General features: G+C 39.4%; 1 protein-coding gene across 3 annotated transcripts in view; it reads right to left on the reverse strand.

Annotated features, from left to right (window-relative positions):
• AGAP1 (ArfGAP with GTPase domain, ankyrin repeat and PH domain 1) overlaps positions 1-25251 on the reverse strand; it is a 375696-nt gene that overhangs the window by 176776 nt on the left and 173669 nt on the right. For all 3 annotated transcript variants that reach the window (XM_054380803.1, XM_054380802.1, XM_054380801.1), the window contains exons 7-9: positions 21063-21190; positions 11269-11424; positions 6299-6391 (exon numbers count right to left, since the gene is read on the reverse strand). In XM_054380803.1, coding sequence (XP_054236778.1) covers positions 6299-6391; positions 11269-11424; positions 21063-21190 — 377 coding nt within the window. The remainder of the gene's footprint in view (positions 1-6298; positions 6392-11268; positions 11425-21062; positions 21191-25251) is intronic.

The following is a 25251-nucleotide window of genomic DNA, read 5'->3' on the forward strand; positions in this document are numbered from 1 at the left end:
GAGCTACACCACATTGAAATGCTCCTCTGTCATTTGAAAGACACTGCCTGCAGCCCTGAGGCCAGGGGCTGCTGTGAGTTGTTAGTAATCCAGGTAAGAACAGCCCAGGTGAGTCTGGGCTGGAAAAAATAAATCATTGAGAAACAAAGCAATTCCCAGTTTCCCAGAGATTCTTTCCACAGAGCAACACACACACAATGTATGAATAGTTCATTAGCAAAAATCTTAATTAAAGTTCCATATTTTGGCTTTAAGTACATCTTAAAAATAGAACAGATTTTTTCCCTGAATAGGAAAGTTTTTGACAAATTGCTTCACTTGCCTTCATCAAAGGCTGGGACACTTGAGAAAGGATTGAAAATTGACAGTGCAATGGCCAGGCTTGGAATAAAGAAAAAATGTTAACAGTAAATTCTCAGTTGCAAACAACTTGATTTTTAAGTGCCTTAAAAACCACTGCTGATAAGGGGTCATAAGCTGCAACACAACTTCTCAAATATTTCAGAAGCTATGTAATAAAGGTGACATTTTCTTCATGCAAAGTTTGACATTTGTTGAAAGCATTTTCCAATAGTTACCTTGTCAAGTTTAATGCTGTTTTTAATACAATTCAGATGTACATTGTCAAGTTCCAGTTTTGTTTATACCCTTCTTAGAGAAAAAACTGCAACTTGTGCACTCAGGAGCCAAGCTCTTCTTCATGGAAAGCAAACCAGTGATGCCACCCTGATTTATTAACAAAGCCCCTATCTTAGCACTGACCTAAAAAAATATTAGCCATTTTTAGTTCAGAGTAATAAAAACAAACAAACAAAAAAAGAAGGAAAAAATATCTAATTTCATTAATATTATTTAATGTACTTAAATTCACCAAGCTGGTAGGCAAAGAAGGTCATTTGAATTATCACCTAAAAGTAAAGTGTGAATAAGGTATTCGACTTTCTCCATTAATACAGCCATTTGCAAACTGAGAGAAGGGAATGGATTCTGAAGTTCACCTTTGCAAGTCATGGATGGCATATTTTTCACTATGTCATCAGCCTACCATTAACCATTAGAACACTTACTTTTAATTCACCCTTAAAGTTTGCAGGAATTTAGGGACACAAGAGATGCAGCACCTCCTAGGGTAAGCAAAGGGTTGAAGCAACTTGCCAAAATCTATTTTGATCAGTCAGGTTTTGGTAAAAGAACAGTCAAGGTTATATAGCTGGACCATACAATAATACGAGCAGCTGTGATTAAGTTGAAATGGTAAATAGAAGAATGTCTGAAAGCAGAAAGTGAAGGCCAGCTCTTGTGTATTTATTTACACTCTGATCTGGGGGGGGACGGAGGCAGGAGAGAAAAATAAAAATTAAAAAAAAAAAAAAAAAAAAAAAGAAAGAGCACACAGCTGCCATCCCAAAAACAGACCTCCCATCTGCCACCCACGATTTGCATGTCACCTTCTCCAGGCTCATTTGTACTTCATTAACTGCCATTGACTTAACAAGATTTATGCAAATGACACCATAGGAGCTCGCTAACTCCCACTGCAATCAAGTGATTATGTATGTACAATTCTCCACAGCAATGAAAAATTAATACATGACAAGCCCCCTCACCGCTGAGCTGCTTGCTTTTATTTTTCTTGTTGTGCCTTTTTTTTTATTATTATTATTCGAATATACCCTACTGATAAAAATTTAGCAAGACTGCAGAAAACAAAGTAATCTTCCCAAAACGTTACAAAATCCTCCCATCCTATAAAGGATGTCACCCTGAACTGCACAGCCTAATACATGCTTCAAAATATTCACTCAGGCTACCAGGAACAAGTCTTCATTTTCAGAATAAATAGCTTTGAACTGAGGATACCCCAAACAGAGTAAGCCATTCACCCTAAGTTTGCTTTAAGGGGAGTAGTAGCTACGCTACAGAAGGTAACTTAAACATTTTTAGTTGAAGCAGCTCTTTCTCACAAGTACATAACTTTCTGTGGATTTTAACTTTGGGCTAATTCCATTGCAGACATTTTCTAACTGAATTTGATTAATAGAAGATATTTAAATAGCACAAAAGCACAATTTTTTTTTTTTGTCTTCTTTCTTGAAAATCACATCATTTGCAGTTCTCAAAGGATGCCAAAAGCACAAGGTTTAGAGGCATGCTGTTACTGCTATGCGTGGTTTATATCTCCTTGGGAAATTTGCCTTCCCAAAATTTTGCTCACCTTAAGAGTACTTAGGCAGAAGGTAGGATTCAAGTTTTAAAAACATTCCTTCTTTTCACTGCCTACATTTTGGGTTTCTGCTGGGAGCAAGAAGGTTTGTCTGAATAGTTTTATTTGGCTTAGTCCAATAAACTATTTATCACTGCAGCGAAAAGTGATTTTTAACATTCAGAAAGGACAGAGAGAGTAAGAACATTAACTCTTCTCGACCTGATTGCTTTAAAGGTAAGGGAAAAAGCAAAGGAGTACCTGAAGGAGCAAGATGTTGCCTTGGAAGGTAATATGTCATTTACAATTTTGTCCGTGTCCAACAAATCCTCAGGGATTCAAGTACCCAGAATGAGAGTTTAGGAATAGGTTGCAACTTTTGGCTTCTTTTTGATCAAAAACCAGCACCAAACTCTAGTGGCCATGCAGGCCACTATATGGGTCCCTGAAAGGCTGTAATACAAACCTTACAAGCAACTCTTTACGGCAACATAGCTCACTTCCTCACAAGATCTCCCTATGCATTTAGAAAGAAAGCAGGAGAAATTAAATGCCCCTACGAAAACCTCACTCTTCTACTAATTTAAACTGTCTCCAAACTATACAAAAGCATCACTTTGATGACAAACATCAACCACAGCTGTGGTGGTTCAACAGTTGCAGTACAGACCTGATCCATAGTGTATTTTCTACACTCCTAGAGAGGTGAGTTTTTCATATATGCAGTCTGTGCTCTCCCCAACTCCTATAAACATATGTGACTGATATCAGCTCTTTCTCTTCCCTTTCATGCCCCCTCTAGTGCTGGAAGAGATTTCATTTTTGGTCAAAAATAGAACATCTCCAGTCTCTGATTAACTTGCTTTATTTTTGTTTGGTGGTTGTTTGTGGAGATAGATTGCTGGGGGCTTTTTGTTTATTTGTTGGGGAGTTTGTTGCTGTTGTTGTGTTGGTTTGTTTTTTTTTTTTTTAAAGCTGGGACTTTTAGGAGTCTCTAGATAGACAAGAACAACCCACAGGCATTACAAAACACACTGGAAAATCCAAGGCATTGATTTCAACATCTGAGTTGTAAAAAGACTTCTGCCTTGCACCAGCCTTTATAAAGTATTGATGGCATGCACACAGAGCAAGAACCCACAGACAATAAAACTTTGACAAGAGAGAATAAAAAGCCCTGGTCACTACATGCTTTCAAAGGTGTCCCAAAGACACAACAGAAGAGTACATGCAAGAAGTTGGCAAAGGCATCTTGCTCAACAGCAGCCTCAAAAAGTCGGGTGATGTTTAACATAACTGGGGGATACTCATGATACGAGCAAGGGCTACTGCAGTAAAGTGACTTTTGGGATAGCAGGAGGACAAACACTGGAAAACATGGTGACTATGAGATTAAAAGGAACAGTTTTAATGATAGAAGACATTTCTCCCACAGCAATATTGTGAATAGTACAATTTAAATTCAAGTTCCTGGAAACAGATTTCTCTTTCTACTGCCTGACAATTTGTCACAGAAACATATGATGATGGAAGAGGCTTCTTATTGTTAGGGGCACGGTAGCACAACATACTAAAATTTTTAAGTCAAGAATTTCTTTTTTTTATCCCTTTGTCTTATTCACAGTTAATACGTAAAATAAGAGACACCATCTTTTCTAGCTGGAATTTCTACTGCCTCAGAGAAATGTCCAAGTACCTGGCACCTGTAGAGCCTGTCAATAAGAGAGTCCTATCAGCAACTTAACTTGGTGCCACCACTAGCAATAGCACCTTTCCATCTAAGGAGGTAGTAGACAAAAAGCTAATCTCCTGGTCAAAACTCAGGAACCACTTCTGCTTGAAAGAGTGCAGTTTGTAATCAAAGAACACTTCAAACCAATGTACTTTTTCTAACAGTAATGAAACATTGTCAGAGTGAATATGCACTATCAATTCTTAATTAAAAATGGTTTTTTTCTTACTTCACCATTATGTTTTTAATGGTTAGGTGGTGATAGTTTCCCATGCTTTACTGAAGACAGTCTGTAACATAGAAAACCTATGAACTTCAAAAGCATTCTCTTGACATATGATGTGAAATACCGTCGAGAGCAGCCATCCTGCAGCACTGCATGCCATGTAACCTCCCTTCTTCTTGTACCCTTCCAAAACCCCAATGAACAGGATCTGTTGACTGTAGATCTGCTCAAATATTTGCTGATAATTGTTCGTATGTAACAAAACAGAATTACCATAACTGGGATTAATAACAAACCCCCACACATTCCCAAAAGACTCATACTCAGTGTACAGGGACTGCAAGGAGAATTTTTCAATACAGAAATTCAAGAGATTGTAGGGGATATTTCATTACAACACAGTACAGTGCAAGCACACTTACAATGCTTACCTCATAGTACTCTTCCTACAAGTGCATTTCACATCACATTAATTTCATACAAGAGCATTTTGAAAAAGGAACAGTATGTATGCCTTGAAAAAACATTGAAAAGTATATTCCTCATTTTTTTCCATTCTCCTCAGTTGCATTCACAAACACTTCTGTTTAATTAGCATTACCCAAAATATTTCCAGCCAGCCTAACCCACCTTGTACCATATAACAGCTGCAGAAAAAAAAATGTAACTTGTTTTAAATGCCTGGAATCTCCTCCCCTGAATGCAGAGCCAAACACTGAGCTGAACTGGTTTCAAACTGCTCTTCTGAGTTGCAGCATGTTTGATTAAAATTTGTCTACTAGAGATTCACAGACACAACAGCACTTTTGCTGCCTGATGATCCCAAAAGGTCTTTTTGACTGCCTTTAGGAAAGAAAAATCATTGCAGGCAGTTAAGGGTACAAACCCCATTACCCTCTTACTTCCAGAAAGAAAAAACAAAACAAAACAAAAACAACCCAAAACCCCCACAACTCTTACTTAAAAAAAAACAACCCCCACCACCAAAAAACCCCCACAACTCCCAAAAATGGAAACAAACAAGACACCCATGAAGCCCACAAAGCACATAAACCCAGCCCCACAGAGGAGCCCCAGGGCTACCTGGCAAGATGAAGCATGGACTGAGGAAAGATTAAAACAAGCAAGTGACCTTCTGGAGGGGAGGGGAGCCACCAGAGGAAACTGGAAACAACTGTGTAGGAAGAAAATAAGCACCCTTCCCTCTGTGCTTTTACTATCTCCAGCAAAGTAACTCTCACAAAAGTAAATACTTGCAACCATTACTGCAGAAACTATGTGTAAAGCCTCCCCTGCAAGCACTAAACATGCCATTTATCATCTGTGTGAATACAGTGCAATTCATTTGGAGAAAGCAAATGATCTCATTCACCCAAACACTCTGCATCAGATGCTGGCACTGCTTTTGCCTTTCAAAGGAGTGTTCTCAGCTACAATTGAGTTTCTGGGCTAATGAAAGTACATCTAGGCTAGTAAAACAGACCAAAACAAATCCTTGAATTCAAGTCCTGTTGTGTAATGAGGAAGTTTAATTAAGGCCACACATTACAGCTGTAAACGTTCTCTTATATAATAAGGTCTAAATGAAACTGAACCTAATCAAAGTTACAATTCCTTCATTAGCAAATTACAAACAAGAGCGCACAGCTGACACACCGGCTATGATTATCACAACTAATTGCCTCGTTGTTACGAACCAGCCTGAAACTGTGTTCAGATGTCCGTCTGCAGTAGCAAATTAGGGCCACATCAGGCTATTTCTGCGATCACAAGGGGCTCTTGTAGAGCGATCTGATTTACCCTGCCGACTGGCAGCACACGGCCCAATCAAAGCCCCCTCTACAAAGGCAGCTTTGAAGCCAGCACAGCCTAGAAACCCGCTCCATATGCAGGCCGGCAGACTGCACTTCATTAGGCCTGTTGTCACATTTTCCCTCTTCTTATTCTAATGATCCTATTTTAATACACATAGGAACCTCTCCTAATTGATGTCAAGTGAGTGACTTCCACATTCATCACCAGAGCACATCAAATGCGTCTTGGCACACGGGCCGCCATCAGAGCGCTTAAGACCTGAGGTGTGTCTCCAACTATGGAAAGCAGGGAAAAAAAAAAAAAAAAAGTATTTCAGCATTACCTGTTTAATTGGGATTGCACGACCGCTTCCAATGCTATCTGTTCTGCTCTCCAGGACCTTCTTCTCTTTGTCTGGGTCACTCCCCTTCCGAGACTGCAGAGCAAAAAGAAAGTTTGTGCCCCATTAAATGTAGCAGTTCACACAGAGAATGATTTTTAAAATGTTTTGTTTTGTTTTTGTTTAGGCTTCTTTTTTTTTAAAAAAGCAATTAAAAGAAAGTATTTTGACACACAAATACAGACTCAAAAGGTGCAGGTCTGAAATCTACAAATGTACACAACTATCCCCAAAAGCAAATGCTAAAATACCACCTCTAATTTTCAAACCATCCACTTGTGCCAAGTAGTGTTTGGGTTGAAAGAGTTACAGTTTCACTGCCTGAAGACCCAGCAGATCAGAGGACACATTCCTGAAGTCTCCAATAGCAGCTCCAAAGAGGAATGAAGGTTCCAGGTCCTCATTAAAAAACAACCTGATCCATGCATGCATACATTTAACTTTCATCTGTGTGATTTTTAGAAATGTTATCAATTACTTTGAAATGTGATTTTATTATACTGGTTTTGATCACATTGACTTTAATTTCTTTTTTTTCCCCTACCTTTGGATTGTTACAAAGTTGAAATTGCATGAAAAGTTAACAACTGAGAGTGAAAAAAAGAAGTTATCTGAACAAAATGAAGAACAATCAGTATGAATAAAATGTAACCAATGTTTAAAGGCTGAATTGCCTGATCTTGGCTTTCTATAACAGTAGAACTGCCCAGGAGGAAGCTCACAGCGCTCACTTCCTAACTTTATAAAGTTATACAGGAATTTTAAGAAGTTAATCAGATTCCAGTCCATTATTGTGAAAGAACACATGGGCATAATGATTGCAACAGATTTATTTTATCACAAAAAGAAGACCTGAGAGTCGTCCTCCTTAATAACTGAACTGACAAGTGACAACTTCACTTCATTACTTTTCAATAGGAACATTACTCACACAATATCGAAAATGGGAAAACATTTTCATGTGCTTTTCAAATCAGGGATGATATATGAAACAGATACATTTGTGATGTCCAGTACCACAATGGGAAGTTAATGAAAACCAGAGCGACACAAGATCCTGCTTCTCATTTTCAGCAGAAAGAGATGTTTGAAAGACACTGAAATTAGGAGAACAATTAAGATCACAGAGAGCCAACACCCACTTTCCATATTATATGAAGGGGTGGAAGGAAGAAAACAAAAATAAAAATCCCTGAAGCAGTTACCCTCAGGCACGAGAGTGCAGAAGGGGAGGGAGAAAACCCACAGAGGAAGACTTCAAGTAACACCATTCTAAGCAACACATTTACCCAGCAGGGACCCCGTGCTGCTTTCCCCGCTCTGCCGGGAAGGGGTTCTTATCACTAGTTACTATGGTTCGGGGCAATGGAATGACGTGCCGGGAAATTAAACAAAGACTAAATGAAAGAAAGCAAAACAAGTGGGAGGGATGAAATCCAGTGTTCAGGATAACTATTGTTCCTCGTCCTTCAAGACAGATTTCTGAATCTGAAAGTGCCACTTTCCAATAATACAAGGCAAAACAATGCTTCAATGGCGCAAAGCGCCCGTAAGTGACATTTTAAAGAAACTCAGTGAAGGTAGCCAAATCCTTGGGAGGGAAGTTGTCAACTTGAATGTTTCTTTTTTTTATTTGGCCTCTGAAAAGCAAGCTAAGTATCTATGCACTGGTTTTCATTTTCATTTTTAAATCATCATGTCTTCCATTCTGTAAAATATCTGGAAACAAAACACTGCACACAGAAGGGAAATATCTATATGCAAAATATTATCAAATGCCTAAAGTATAGAAATGAAGAAATTTCTGTTAGGGAAATTCTATTCTAGCTGATTGTAACAGAATGCATTCAATTATCAAGAGGAGAATCTTAGCAGGTTCCTCTATTTATAAAGACAAACTGCAGTGAAACAGATATATTCTGATCTTTTATGCTTTTGTACCTATGACACACACAATGCATCTTATATCCTACCGTGTGAAAAATAAAAAGATTCTACACCATACTGGATCAACATTTGCTAGGCCTTTTTCTGATGTCACATCTACACATTAAGTCATTCTATTTTAAACTTCATTCAAGTGAACTACAAAAAGTAAAAAAAAAAAAAAAAAAATTAGAACACCTGCATGAATATCATCTGAGTCACTTCCCCTTTGCGCTGGAAGTCATAAACAGACTTACATCAGTATAAAATCTTAACCCAAGTTAGGTCTGTGAATAAGATCTAGCCCCAGAAGGATACAGTAGCCAAGTCTGGGCACACCCAGAGTCCAGTTTCAGCAGTGCAGAGAGCCCCAAAAGCAAGAGCACTGATCTCCAACAGCAGATACTGAGACAGAGAGCAGAGCTCATTTCAACTTTTTAAAAGAGTCTTGCTTCCTATTCCACAACGGTGTAAGATAGATGATCCTGACCGTGGGACAGCAGATGCTTCTTATTGTACCAATTCTTTCACCCCATATGGTTAGAACTAGTTCTTTGCTGAAGATCTTAAATCCCCACCTGTACTATACACTACTTTTTAGTTAGTTGTCCCTGCTAATACACGGCACAAAAGACATTCGCCCTTCTGCTAATATTTGATCCATTTTTCACCCAACCGGAAAGTCAGCGACTGCAACAACAGCTCTACAGCAAATATTAATATTCAAAGTCAAAAGGATCAGATGCTGCATTTAATGCACTTAAATATGAACGTGCTTAAAATTCCCAACTCTAAAGCTGTAATCAGTTTAAGAAAACACATACTGAACTCTGTCTTCTTCCAGCACTAACAGATCTTCATGCAGGAATCCAAACATATTACCTATGCTAGATAACAAGGAGTGATTTCCTCTTAAGCAGAAACATATCCGATTCTGTGAGTAAAAGCATAAGCAAGTAATAGACCAGGAAAGAAGCAGAGGAAGAAATCCAGAGATAAACAGTAAAATGTTTTGATTATGCACTCTGTTCATGACTAGACAGAGAATTCTTGTCATCTATTAATCATTTAAATAATTCCAGGTTATAACTGCTGACGCAGTATGAAAACTGTGTTACAGTAGGGTCAGTGTTAAATAATTCAGGACAGAGGTTACAGCACAACTCATGACACAACATTCAGCACACCCAGATCTTAAAAGACAAAACTAATTCTGAAAAGTTTTTTGGGTTTTTTGGTTTTGTTTTGTTTTTTAAAAGGATTTGTTTTCCCCAGATTTTTTTCCCCAGTTATTAAGTATTAACGCAACTATCAACATCCTCTTGTATTACTACATTTGGTTCTCACTGTACTATAAATTATCACAACCCAGAGCTTTAGTCTATTCATTCATAGCAAATACAGTGGGCTTAACGTTCTCAAACTCTTTCTGGCACTGTATGTGGGTGGATTTTTCTCCATTCACTTCCTCAAATTTATATTTACTCTGATTTAAAACATCCCCAGTTTCCCAAATGTCAACAACATCTATAGAACCATGAAGCATTTACACGTCCTTCAGACCAGAAATGGTTGGCAAACACTTTTGAGGGATGCTGCAGTGTCCCAGCTGTTTCCAGAAGCGTTTCTCTGCTGGCAGTTCCTGGGCTGACACTGACACCTAGTGGGGTTGGTAACTCAGGAGGTACACTCCAACATCAGTGAGTATTTCCACCAACAGGAGCAAATCTGCACGGTTGTTATAAAATGCCAGCTTCAAACTTGGACTCTTTTTCACATGTCACTCATGCACATTTTATTGTTCTGCACCTAGACATTTGCACCATAACAAAAATGCTTTATTTTTATTCTTTGCAGGAGTCTGAAAAATCTCATTTTAAACATGACTTGGGATGGACACACGAAACATGATCTGCAGGACTCTGCACTGTCACTCAGCGCTCCAAAACTTTCTAGATACTTAAACGCAGAGAGGTCAGAGTTTGCTTACAGTAGAAGGAAATAGTTTTACCCCTTTTGAAGGCAGTTCCCTGGATACAGCTAAGGAGTTTTGCGAAGTGAACACGACAGGACCCTTGGAATAAAAAAAAAAAAGCAAACTCTCTATGGTGACAGGCAAGTTGTGGCTTTCAAAACACAACTCATGGGTAACTACAATCACCAAGGGACTTACATGTGAGCCCAAAGGGATCGTGTTTTTCCTATAAAGCATGTTAAGTGTCAAAAAACTGCTTACAAACCCACAATTATGCACACAATACAATCCCAGAGCTTCCAGCAAGACTGCTAAACAATGGAAATCATCACTCAAGGCTTCATTATCATCTCCCAAACTACACATGCATAACAAAGACCTATCATATTCGAATAGTCAGGCTTTGTATTCAGTACATTTTTTCTTGCCTCTCAATGAAGCAAGAAACAGATGGTTTGGGAAAGAAAAAAGTAATTTTCATCTCCAGCACTTCTCTTAACCCTGGGAAAGAAAAGTAAGTTGAGACTGTCTAGCAATAAAAGTAGCATGGGGCAGTTTTGCATACTGAATGGTATTCCCATGGCAAACCCCAAGACCTCTCTACAAACACAGGAGACCTCACAGAGGAATACTGGAGTCAGCATCATTACTCAGAGTAAAGGCAGGACTGGGGAACAGAGGCTCAGCTTGCTCTCTGACTACTGCCAAACCAGGAAATTAAGACAAGTCTGAGATTTGAAGCTGGACAAAGGCATCAGAACTCAACTGCTGATTCACTTGTTTCACTGCAATTCATAACACGATAAATTTACTGTATTCAGTTACTGTTCAAGCCACCAAACAGAATTGCCCCATCATAACTCTGAATGGTTTTGGTTTTGAGCCTAGAGATCCATCACAACCCTCCTGCTTGTATTAGACTAGCTCAACTCAACAGGGTTGAAGTTCAGGCCGTCACCACAGAGCAGCACTGGGTACATCACAACAATAGTCTCTTCCTGGGCTCACTCACCGTGAAGAGGTTGGATCGGCGCTTGGACTGTTTACGGACAGGAGTTGGTGTGTTGGCAGTGGGAGGAACATCAATCCGTAGCTCCTTCTGGCTGGTGCTTGGAGTTGATGGGACAGAGGAGGAATAATCACTTAAACTCCCTCCTCCATTACTGGTCTGCAAGGATTAAAGTTAGTTTTAAACAGTGATACACTGCTTTCAGGAAGTTACAATCCACAGCTGTATCTTAATCAGTCCTCAGTCCTCTCAATCAGATAATGCAAGAACAGCAGGCTAGGCTCACGAACACACTAGGACTGCCATACTGCCACTTCTCCACACATTCCTATTCCAAGTCCTTAAATATTCTCCCTGGCATTAATTTTTTGAAAATTCAGATTGTTCTGTCGATGTGGCAGGCATATTTTCACCTTATACAACATAATCTTGGCTGAATACACAGAGTTTCAGTTGTTTTACAAGGAAAAGCCTGCAAATTTTGGATTACTACTTCAAATTTGTGGAACCAAATTCTGCCTCAAACCTAAGAAAAAATACTTAGTGTCACAGAACTGCATATCTAGACTTAATGCTGGCCTGGAGATATGTGTTCACTGAATGCTAAGCAAGAAAAAGAAAATAACTCAACGCTGTAAAATGGCTGCTACAGTTCCTAGCACATTTGCTGGAGCCATTGGTGTAAAGATACAAAACTTTAAATAAAGAAACTAATTTATTCCAAATAGCCAAACATGTAAAACTTACATCACAGTCTTGAAAGAAATAAAACAGTCACTTACTTGACCTATAAACCAATTAATAAACTGAAGTAATAAGCTAGTAATAGCAGGAAGGTGAGGAAACCAGACAGAAAAGAAAGGACCAAAATGTGATTAAGGACAAAGTCTTTTTTTGTTTGGTTGATGGTTGCTGTTTGTTTGGTTTTTTTTTTAACTTTTTGATTACACATAATATAAACAAGTACTAAAAGTATTATTAAAAAGGATATGGAAGTAGACAGGAAAGACACAAGGAGAGCTTTTCTTCCTCTCAGAATCAGGTAGACAACTTGAGGATATACTGTATATGCTGGTGGGGGGCTGGAACAAAAGTGGAAGGTTCTGCACACTGTTGATGAAAAGCTCACCAGAGAGCAGCAGTGGGTGAAGGGTCTAGACAACTCACAGATAATTATGAGAGAGGAAATAAAAGTCTAAGATGTACACTAAATGATGAAAAAAAGATCTTTAAGGCAGCTAAGTTTCCTAAAAGCAATGAGGAAAGATGGTATAAGGGTATTTCCAGGATTCCTGAGGAGCAGGATTCTCCCATGACACTTAACCCATTACTTGTTCTCATCTTAACTGCTGTAGGTAAGAATTCATCTCCTTGGCGATCAGCATATGGACCAAGTTCTCAAGATGCAAGTCAAAATGAAACCTTTGAAGGAAAAGCAAGTAAAAGACAAGACTTTGTACCATCCAGTTGAAGTGTCTTTTAATGATTTCAAGCTCTCTTCTGATTCTTCCAGCTTTTCTGAACTGTGTTTTGGTTTGGGTTTTTTTTTTTGAATGGGGTTGTTGTTGTTGTTCTGTTTGTTTAATTCAGGAAACATCCAGGATAAGAGGCATGAGACAAGCAGCTCATGTCTGGGCTGAAGGGCCAATCAATGAAGATAGAAATCCAGAACACTGAGTCACTGTTTCTCTGTAACCAACATGTTCCTCAGCTCAGTTTTGTGTGACCAGATAGGACTGACAATGAAGCAAATGAGCTTTTTGATGAAGAAAGGTTCTCCTCTTTAAATAAATGTGTATATATATGGCATTAGATTAAATTTTCCCTTCATTCTGACTGATTTGGCACAGCATGGCTGTCAAAATGCCAGAGATAAGGCTATTGAAAGTAACAGAGGATCTCAGGAGGGGTTTTCTACAGCATTTTCAAGAGCCCAGGGGAACTAGCAAGCAGAATTTGCAGATATCCCAGGTATATGAATCAAAGGAGTTAAAAGAACAAGATGTGAAATGATTGTTTTTAGTGTCCTAACAGAGAATGGTAACACTGGAGAGATGAGCAGGACAATCTGGGAAGAAGTGACCTTAATCTACTCTGCCTTCTCTTTCCCTTTCTCTATAGGTTCTTGCTGAGACTCCAAGTAACACACCGAACATACAGGAGAATAAATGGCCTGCAAGGAGATGCACTGAGCTTGTGGAAGTCAGAGTTTACCTCTCCAAACAAACACAGGACAGACTCGTGCATGAAAAAGTCATGAAAAACTATATACCTAGAACACTCTGAAGTTCAGCAAACTTTTTGGCAAAAACTATCAGCCAAAGACTTTGCAAAGGAGTACTCAAACCAGTAGATGTGCCTGAGATGAGGAGGGTCATGTTGCTGTCATGGCTTTCACACTAGAGTGGTGAGGACCTACTGTCCGCTCTGCCATGACTGAACTGAAGCATGAAAAATCAGCGAGAAGGAAACCTAAGAAAGCAACCATTAATGGGAACAGACACTGCACACATTTTCAATGAAAACTATGCAGCTGCAAGCTTCACCTGAGGAGGGGAAAAAAAGAAAAAAAAGACAGTAAGTGATGGAGATGATGAGAAAAGAAAGATCACAGCAGGGTTATACCTCAAAAGACACAGAAGCCTCTTCTACAGAGAAAGGCAGGAGGAAAGTTATGTTGCACACCGACGACAGGAATTGAACCACAAGCTGTCGAAAGCAAATGATGCAGCTGTGTTTCATAATAGTGATGAACTTCATAACGATGCACTGCCTTTTTCTTTTCTTTTTTTTAAGAAAATTAACAGATTTCTACCCTAATTGCCCATTTCCCCAGACAAAGCATGTAAAGGATTCCCTAAAATTGTGCGTTTTTAATCTTTCATCACCTTACAGCACCATTTTAGACCCTCTGCAGTGAGATATTGTCTAGTGTATTTTTAAGTGATTTATTTTCCAGGAATGAGTAACTCCTAAAGGAAAACATTTACATGGAGGGCATTCTAGTCTCCAAAGACAAGCATTCCTTTACAGATGGCTCCTATAAAGAGTCCTGCAGGCAATGGTTTTTTTTCCACACATACTAACCCCACTGGATTTCAAACTTTGTAAATAAAATTCTGGGGTGGTCTGAAATAAGCCATGTCAAACCCACTGGCTGGGGAAAAAAAAGTTTAAAAATTATCTATTTCAATAAAAGATTTAAAAAAACCCTTGAGGATTTCCACAGAATAAAAGCATGGCATACCAAACAAGCTCCTACTCCTACTGAGGATGCTAATCATCAGTACACATGGAAGATGATATGGCTGCTCTGAAACACCTCAATAGAGAGAATGGGGTGGACACGAAAGCTCAGATGTGAGCTCCAAGTTAGAGGCTGCACAGACAGGAGTGATGACAAATGCAGCCAGACAAGCACTTGGAAACCATATTCTTGGTAACATCTCAACCTAATGCACTGCTGAAGGCAACAAAAGGTGGTGACTGGTCTCTGTTGGGTTGTTTGCTTGCACCAAACAGAAGTTTATGGACTTTGCCACACTAAGATCATAGGGAGCAGTTTCCTGCCATCACCAGGAGGCAAGCATTTAATAACAAGATCACTGGAGTGAGGTACAGAATTTAGGACATGTGGCAGTAACTGTAATTCACAGAACTTAATGTTTGTCTCGAGTCATAAAAATTAAGGCAGTGAATCTGAAGAACAATCTTCTGTTCAGCACATGTAACCCAACATGTACCAAATACAAACCAACTTGCTGACTGCAGACAAACTGGTTAAAGTTGTGGCAGTCAAAACCACCTAAATAAGCACTCTAATGTCCACTGGGACATTACACAGCTTAACATCACCTTTTGCTTTTGGGGGAGGCAGGGAAAAAATTATTTCTATAGAAAAACAAAAGCCTTATAAAAAATTCTTTAGTGGGGACACATTTTCATTCCCACTTTCACAAAGTTTTCGCATGAAAGTCACATTATCTTGGTCTTTCATCTGAAAACCCTCTCAAATGGAAGGCTAACTCACTGAAAGGATTTTGGTGATATCCAGCCACACATCCAAAGGCAGATTCAGGAGAAAACTGCTTAGTAGTTGTCTCAGAAAAGCCAGGAAAGCCTAGAGTATACTGCTGTAGAATACAATTTTGACAGCAGGTTTCAAACCTAGGTCCAAATAAAAGGCTCTGGAGATTTCCATTTAACCCTCTGCAGTGAAACCAAATAGTCTTGTAATAAATGAACAATTTTCAACTTTTCAGCAGCTTGGAACCTGTCCATCTCAAGAGCTTTTGCCCTTCCTCATTGTAATACATGGTAGAGGAGTAGATCTGTCCTATCCAACAGACCAAAGAGCATCAAGAAAACCTAAAGACAGCTTCTAAAGACAAACTCAGTGGGCACATTCGAAAAAAGCCATCTCAATGAAATCACAGCAACATTTAATAATCAAGTGTGACAATAAGCTTCAGTAATACACTGGCAGCAACTGCACTATGAACTGGAAAATCTAAGATAAGATCAGGTCTGAGTCTGAAGTTTAAGACACCTTAGAAAAGGCAACAGTGGGCATAACAACACCTAAATGCAGGAACATAACTGTGGCCCTGTGAAGATGGAGGGAAGAGGAAAAAGTACACCAACACATGCACTGGGTTTTGACTCCTGAGTCCTGGAGAATGCATCTCCACATACCTGTGTACTGTGTGTGAAACTATGCACAGGAACAGGCAGCATGTACATAAAAAGCTTGTTTTAAAAGTTAGAGATTACCTCGAAATAAAGCTTGTGAACACAGAAGGATTATTGCACATGCTGCAATGCTATTAAGTATTGTTTTCACTTAAACACTGTTTTAAACATTCACTTAAATATTGTTTTCTTGTAGTTGTAGTTTTGAAATTACATGAAAAAGCAGAAGGAAAAGCTAGTTAGGTGATGTAGTCTCTCTATTCAAGTGCAAATATTACAACAATTTCATCCCAAATGACCCCCACTATAAATAATTGTACCCTACTATTTAGTGCTTATCCATAATCAGATCTCGTATACAGTAAAATAATGGACTGATTAAGCTGACTGCACTTTGCTTTTAATAGTTTAATTTACATATTTAGACAATCATGTTGTAGTAAAAACTTTATGGAGGCATAGTGAAAGCATAAATAATGGATCTTGACAGATTTGCAGCAGGGAGTAAGGAGCAAGCTCGTGTGCTAGCCATACCCGTGCTGCACTTGAGTAAAATGTGCATTGAACTCCCAATTTTGCTCAGGTATAATGCAAAGCTCCTAGAAGAGTGACAGTGCTGCCCAGCAAACACATTTCTCTGCACTGCAGTCCACATGTATCATGATTTTGCAGGTGACTTCACACTAGCACTCACCACTCAGGCAATATTTTTAAACTCAGAGTATGGAAGGTGTGGTGTCTAAGGTCCCTTTCTGTCACTGCAGAATACATGCTGTACGGGCAGACATGGCAACACGGTGCCATATTAACCCTCTCTCACAGCAGAACATAACCAGCTGAACTGCAGGAGAAACAGCAAGTGTGAAAGTACATGCAGACTACAGATCTCAATGAATTATAGCCACCGACAAACAGTATTTTCATTTTTACCTTCAAAACTGTAATCTACCAGTAAGCTAACACTGCTGGGGACTCCTAGCTGAAATGTCCACACCATCAGCTTCTCTGAAGAGGGGAACAAAGTCCTTCACAGAAACAGCCACTACAGGTGTCATGCCATGGGATTTTGTCATGTTTTCACAACAGTGTAAACTTGAAAACAGGCACAACTCCAGTTAGCTACTCAAAAAGGTATCTAATACAGGGCTACTTCACACAGATTTGTGATGCATCAGGTGGAATACATTGGAGACCAAAGGTAGCACTCACCCAAATAGCCTCATGATTTTTGGAACAAAATGATCACTGCTTTCAGGATCTGAGCAGAGAGAAGAACCCTTTGGAACCGTCGGATATTAGCACTATACTTTTAAGTTAATATCTTAAAAATGCTTTCCTCCCTTCAGTCAGGTGTGAAGAACATGCAACTTTTTCAGTACATCAATAAGTTCATGGAAAAAGAATGCCTCTGTGGTTTTGTAATGAAAGGGGAATTCATGCTTTTGAAATAAAATTTAGCATGGTCTGCTAGCACATCATGCCTAGGAAGACTGGCAAGGGGTTGGAGAGTGGGCAGAATGAAAGCTGGGGTAGATATGGGTCTGATAGCTGAGGCTTGACAGGGATCTGAGCAACCTGATCTAGTTGAGGATGCCCCTGCTTACTGCAGAGGGGATTGGACTAGGTGACCTTTGGAGGTCCTTTCCAACTCAGACCATTCTATGATTTTATGACACCAGATACAGAAGTAACTGGTCTGTACTCCCCAGTGTGCATTTTCTGTTGATAGTCGAAGTAAAACCACCTATCTGGAGACACCCTGTGGCCTTAAGAGGCCTTCAACACACTAAACAATGCTTCTTTCTCTCAAAACAACTCACTCCACCTCTTGAAGTGTTTAGAAAAAAAACAGAGGATGAGCTGCTGACTGAGGCACTTCTCACTGCATCAGACATCCTTTCCTAGCAGAATATAAGCAACACTGCACCACCCTTCTTGTTGAAAGAGTATACAATAAACATGTCCATCACAAATCATAAATAGTATCCCTGGATTTGAGAATTAAATACTTTGCATGCATTCTGTGCTGCCCTGAAAGCCAACACGTGTATGTGGAACCACCAAGGGTTATTGACTGTCTATGAAAGGTTTCCAAATAAAACCTTTGCTTTGACTGACACAGGCATTAGAAACAAAAAGTCAAGAGTAGGAAAACAGAAGCAGCACCTACTGCAAACAGAAGTAAATTTGGTCACTGGACTATGAAGCATTTAATTCTGAGAGAGGGGTATCTGGAAATATGCAAGTGCAGGAGTGCAGACATATCTGAGAGAATTTTCTGGAAGGGGATGTTACCTTGGCATTCAAAACTTGGGACTACTGGATAAGAGCATAGATACACATCTGAACACACAAACAAGCCTTCCATCATTTGACAGCTGAAACTACCAGGTGGAGAAAGACTTGTTGGTGTAAAGCCTTACAATTTCCCCCAAGGTATGCTAAGGACTAGATCAGGTAAGGGGATACTTCTTTTTCCTTTTCTTTTCTCTAAAGCCTAAGCTCTTGACTGCAGAGTCATCTGGAGAGTTAGCAAGAGTGAGATCACCAGAGCGATCCAACCAGAGAAGAAACAATATTTCACTCCATCTGCAGTGATCTGTGTAACCACTACTTCTGAAGGCCTTCAGTCCTGTGGAGAATGCAACTAGCAGGGCACTGTAACAATAACACTTTTGACTCATGGAGGAAATCTTCAGTGAAATATTGTTATGTCAAATAATATTCTCTAAAGGGCAAGACACCAGCTAGTCTTCCAGCCAAGATCAGAGATGGTAAATCTTCCCCCAGATCATCCTAAACTTGGAATTGCAGTTGCAAAGTTCTTTTAAGTCTAAGATAAGGATTTGTCTTCTTTTCCTTAAACAAGGTTGTACTGCCTTTAAGCATAGCACAAAGGCAATAAGATATGAAATAGATTTATGACCTATACTTTAAGCCATGACATCAGCCTCACAAGACAGACATCTTCAACTAGTGCTGCAATTGCCCCTTTGGATAATTATGCCAGCTAGCAAAGGCAGTGAAAAACATACTTTCATTTATGTTGAGAGAGATTGTAGGGATTCTTATCCAAAAAGCTACCATGCTTCTTGATTTTTTGCAAACAGTCCTTATCACTGGCAAGAAATGTGCCACATAGGGGAAGTGCTTGTCTAGAATTTAGTATTTGTTCTTTGCTTCCAAATTAGACCTGAGTAGGAAACTGCTGAGAAACTAGATACTCGGTGTTCTTTATTTAACAAGAAGGGTGACTACAACTGCTTTGAGACAATGTAGAACACGAGATGCAGCTGGCTAAGACTGGAGTGTACGAAGCATTACCTATCCTCCTCAGAAAGTCTTGAAAAACTATACAGACATCAACAAGCTGAGTAAACTAGGTTATTCTTGGACCCAAAAGTAAGGTCAGTATTGGTGTCATTTGCTGTCCACATTCCTGTGACACCACATTTTCTCTTTCACCACTGAATAGGACAGGTCTCAGCCCCTACAAGCAGCATAATTCTAGAAGTATGAACATACACAACTGCCTAGAGGACACTGTTTGGAAGAAGAGCATTTCACAGAAGGTTAGTTGCAAGTGCTTGTGGCAATGAACTGGCTGAGGAAACTTTGGCCAATGGTACATACAACAGAAAAGTTCCATGTAAGGAACTTGCTACTTAACCAGAAGGTGCCAGGGGTCTTCAGAAGAGTCATGCATATCAGCACCTGCTTTAGAAAGTGGAGTCTTAAGCATTTTCTTTTGGTATAATCAGCATAAATGAGAGTCAGTCTGAGGATGGTATCTAGACTCAGCTCAAGGCAGAACGTCTCACAGCAAAGCACTCTAAGACCAAACTGGCATCTGCATCTTCAGAGACAACCCAGTGGCAGAAATTTTCACTAGGGCACAGAAGACCAACAGCCACTACAACCACAGAAGAACCAGAGCCTTCATCCTGTGGTATGCATCTAAACCAAGTGACTTCAGAGCACAGGAACTTGTCAAAGTAAAGGGAAAAAATGGTAACAAAACCTTTCCTGCAAAGATAGAACCCTTCTTCACTATGTTGGATTTTTTTTTTTTTGGCCAAAAAGCAGGCACTTTAACATGGAAGAAAATTCCATAGATATATCAAAACCTCACACAGGTGTCTCAAGAGTGTAATATAGCCTTAGAAAACACTATTGGTACATTATGGAGTTTATGTTGAAAACCATGCCAGGAGACCTGGATACCAGTCAAACACTTCAGACTGCTGTAGAGGAAATCAGGCCACAGGTCTGGTCACAGACTGTAAGGGTCAAAATGATGGCCTTATGCATCCATTTCCCAAGAGTGAGAGAGCACAGTGGGAACACAACCTGCCTGGCACCAAAGGTCTTGGATCTGAATGCCAGAGCTTATATACATCCTAACTGTGAATGTACGGTGGCACTTGGCACTAGAAAACAAAGATATTGAGGGAGAGTATGACAAGGGGAATATGGAAGAGTGTGTTAACATATGTGAGTAAAAACTGAACAAGTCAGAAAATTCTGGTATTAACCATATTGTTTCCTAAAATGCCACCAAGGAATTCCTGCCATGCATTAAGGTAGTATTTTGTTTTGTCTCTACACACAGTATCTATAAGTTGGTATCAACATGCATCACTATATGTCATTAAAGGGGAATCTCAGCAGCAGAGACAGGAAATTGCAAATGTACACAGTACTCACAAATGGGGAACTCTAGCACTTTAACCAGTGAGATACACAAGTTATTACTGCTCAGCACAAAACTGAATGAGAAAAATAACCAAAAACGTAATGAGGCAATTTTAAAACACAGTACAGAAAATCCTCCTATGATAACAGTTGGTGCATTCAGAGCAGCAGGCTGCTGGGCATTCATCAGTATGATCAAAGATGGCTTTAAAGCCAAACTATTTTACTGCAGCAGTTTTCTGGAAACAAAGTCAAGTCAATTAAAAAATAAAGCTTCAAACTACAGACTACCAATAGCTTTCAAATGCCAACTATCTACCGATCAGCAAGAAGCACCGGCATAAAATATACTAGATGAAAAGCAACCATCAGATCCTTTTTTCAAGCAAGCATTCACTATAAGTCTGTACCTGGCTGATATGTACAGCAGAAACCTGGGCAGAACACACAGATGAGTGGCTTGGAGAGTTTGGCAGAGATTTGCAGGGGCCAATTGAGAGCTGCTGTTTCTTCCTTGTTGCAACAATCTTCTGAGCAACTAAAGAAAAACAAAACCAGGAAGGTTAGCTACAGTACAGCCCACAAAATAGCGCATCACAAATACACAGAATGCACAATCTACAACCCAGAGTTTTCTGTTGCCAAACACTGCTCCAAAACCTGAAAGCGATACACCCAGTTTAGATGACAGATGCTTGTTTTCCACAATATGCTCCACGTGAGACTCCAGCTCTGGGATGAAATTGCCCCAGAACTCAGTCCACCAGTTGAACAGCAGAGGACCAGTAACATCCAACAGAAGGATGGCCAGTGTAGAAGTTGCAAAAAGCTGTAACACACCCACTGCAAGCTTATAAAACCACACTGACAAAGCTCACGGTAGTACATTGATTCCATTCTTTCAGATGTCCTCCTGGCAGACAGAAGGTAAGTATGAGCAGTACTTGACTAATAATCAGGTTCAAGCATATCTCAGTGCTATTTTTACTGGTATGATCCTGGAAGGTGTCCTACACCATGGAATGACAGCTGATTAGGAAAGCCATCACTCCCAGTCCAAGCAGGCTTAGTTTACCAGCATGGCCTACCTGATGCCAAGAAATAAGGTGGGCTTTTCTCAGTTACCAGTCTCTGCATCAGGACAATTGGTTTGGGAAACAAATTTGAAGCATTTGAAACAAACAATAATCAGAATAATAAAACTGCAAAGGGCTCCTGAGACAGAATACCTGGATTAGTAGTGTTAAACATTTCATTCCACTCAGATTCATTATGGAAAGAAGCTGTATCGTGACTTCTGATTTTGGCTTTCATTACTTAGCAGCATTACAACAGTTGGAAAAATGTCAGTTTTATTTTGCAATTTATTAAGAATTTTTCCTCAGCATGTAAAGCAAAGTAGCATTTATCAAACAGATACAAGGATCAGAGTCATAAACATCTCTATACACAGCTTAGCACACTCAAAAAATGGAAACAGCACTGATCTGAAATGCAAGCAACTTCCATACTTCTATAGTTTTGCCATTTAAAAAAGTCAGACTACTTCAGAACTTCATTCTGTGATACACTGGAATTTCAGTTCAGCTAAGGTTCTCAGAAAGAGCCCTTTTTAAATCACAAACACTTTAAAATAAAATCTACATTTGCTGATGTTCTGGGTCACAAATTAAAAAGTAATCCAAATTTCTGTCTTCAGAAAGAGAGACAAGTGTAGTGGCTAAGTAAAAATGCTACTAATGAAATTTAGCTTCCTTGCACAAAGCACTTCATGAAACTTGTGCAAAAGAAGCCCATAGTCACTTGCACAGTCTCTACCAAAACCAGTCAGTGAGGTACAACGGCAACAGTTTACTGACACCGTAACAGGTTGCCCAAGAACTTGTGGACACCTCATTCCTGGAAGTGTTTGAGACCAGGCTATATGAAGCTTTGGGCAACCTGATCTAGTGGGAGGTGTCCCTGTCCATGGCAGGGTGGTTGGAACTCGATGTACTTTTAAAGTCCCTTCCAACTCAAGCCACTCTATGAATTCTATGAATGCATTTAAAAAGTCACACCAAAAGTTGTGGTACTTTTAACAGCACTGAAGACACCTTGTTCAGAAAACATAAGAAGATATTTATGCAAATTCCAGGGTTGTTTTTCCTCAATACATTGTAAGACAGGCAGAGGTATTGCCTGGCAGTGCAAGCATACAATTTCTTCTCAAATGCAATTTTAATAACAAACTGGTCTGTGGCTTATGTTTTTCATGTAAATGAATGATGGCATAACCATGATTTAGTGAGAATACGTTGTATAAAAAATGGCTCATATATATGAAGAAGCAGCTTCATTAGTTACATCCCACCTCCAATAGGCCTCTTATCATCCTGAACGGATGATATCAATTAATTTATCTTCGCCTGGCATATTGATCATAACCTTCATCAGCTAATCATGTTTAAATTACAGAGGAATATCGCAGCACTCCGTCATTTCAGACCCATTGGTTTATTGATCTGGAGCCTGCAAAGCCATATATTAAAATATTTTAAAACACATTAGTGAATGCAGAGAGCAAACTGAAGGTCAGATTTTAACACATGCACATGGATTTGTCTTCATTATATGTGGTAAAAATCTAAATTAAGACCAAAACTGAATTAAAACCACACATGAACGAAAACTACTTTCTCAGCAAAACCTTCCACTCTCACATAGGAGAGGCAATTAGTCAAGGAAAATATTTACCTCTTGGCCCCAATGTGACTATAGGTGTGTCTGTAGCATCACACTAACATACATAATGCAGTCTTACCAAATTATTGGTCTGGAAAGGCACAAGGGAAAACAACCCGAGACAGTCTGAACTCATCTACTTAAACACATAATCTGAATGCCAGCTAAGTACTACAAAAGCAGAGACTAAAAAATAAGTAAGTTTTAAAAAGCAAAAAAAGCATAAAGTTATTCTAGAAACGTAAAGAGCAATCTACAAATCAGCTGGAAACTAAACTTTACATGGAGCAGCACATCCTGCACAGTGTAGAAATGGTGGAATTGCAGCAGAAGATCTAAAGTTACTGGCTTAAAATGGTGCTACAAATTCCACAACAGACCATTCTTAGCTTCAAATTTCTTAGCTCTTCCCTCTGTTAGAAGAATGATGTGCCCCCCCTCAATGGAAATCCCCTTCTGAGCTGCCAAACCTTCTCAATTCCCCCTCCATTTCAGCAGAAAGTCTAATATCCCCTGCCAGAGCCATAATTCCTCCTACCTCCCTCCCCCTTGCCTTCATTAGGTAACCTGCTCTCCTTTGAGACACCAAACAGCTTTTGCTTCTTTCATTGCAGTCATGTAGCCGTCACTCCATAATTAGATTGCATTCAATATTCAAGTGCTCAGGGCTACTTGCCCTTGGATATGATGGTGATATGAGCTTCAGAAGTACCTAAAGGAGTACCCTGACCCTTCAAAGTTTGTGACATATGAAAGATGTGACTGATCATCTGTGGGGCAATCGCTGGACTGTCAAAAGACCTACTGTGCTCTTTCTAAAGCTACCTTGAGAGAAGAGATGAAACCTAAATCTTGCCCATCAGAAGTCAGTAAAAGGGGTTCAAGGACATCTCTCCTCAGCAGTGCTGCTGCAAATTCGCATTTTCTACATCTTCTATTCCAGAGAAGAAAGCCCTGAAATACACAAAACTTAAAATGGCTGGCACTGAAAACCCCTATAGATCTGCTAACTCCTGCTGCTGACATCTTCAGACACAGTAGTTAGGGAGGAAAAAAACCCTACAGTTAAATGGTTGTGTAGGAAGCCAGAAATACACCATAATTATAAGAACTAACATCAGATCCAGAGAACAGCCACTCTATATTGCTTGTTCAGCCCAAAACTCCTTCTGTTGTTACACCTTTGTTAGGATTCTAAGTGATCAGACATTCGTGGTGGCAAGAAAAAGAATCCTTGATCTAACACATTCTGTTTCCACAACTACAACTACATTCAAGTAGTTACATTTGTTTCCACAACTACAGCTACACTCAAGTTACATTTACAAGTAACTTACTCAAAGCATATCAAAAAATACCTAAAAGTATGATTATTTTTCCCCCCCCAAGAGACAGTACCACCACCACAACAGTTCAGGCAGCTGGGTGGCTAGGTGGGATCTCTACTGAAAACCATACAGCAATAAATAGGAATGCCTGATGGGAGCTGTGGCCATACATAAACATCTTCTTGCTCTTAATAAAAGCCAACTAGTGCACTTCATCAACCAATTTAAGATTACTCATAGTCAAAATCTTCAAGATTAATACTGAAACGCCAGTAATGGACACGTCAGTCCAGAGGATGCTATACAATCAAAACAAACATTCTATAAAGAATGCAAGAAAGCAGAAATATTTTTTCCCCATAGCTTCCAGGTTTCACCTGATCCCAAAGATGATTCAGTGCTTCTGGATTTAATGCAAATATACTTGCTAAGATAGGTTTCTAAAACAGATGAATGCTGACTTAACCTAGGTGGCAAATACAAAAAAAAATAATCAAGATAGTGACAAGCATTCAGCTATTCTACAAAATCAATGGCATTCTCTCTA

This window comes from Indicator indicator, chromosome 5, assembly GCF_027791375.1.
Source record: "Indicator indicator isolate 239-I01 chromosome 5, UM_Iind_1.1, whole genome shotgun sequence".
NCBI classification, from domain to species: Eukaryota; Metazoa; Chordata; class Aves; order Piciformes; family Indicatoridae; genus Indicator; species Indicator indicator.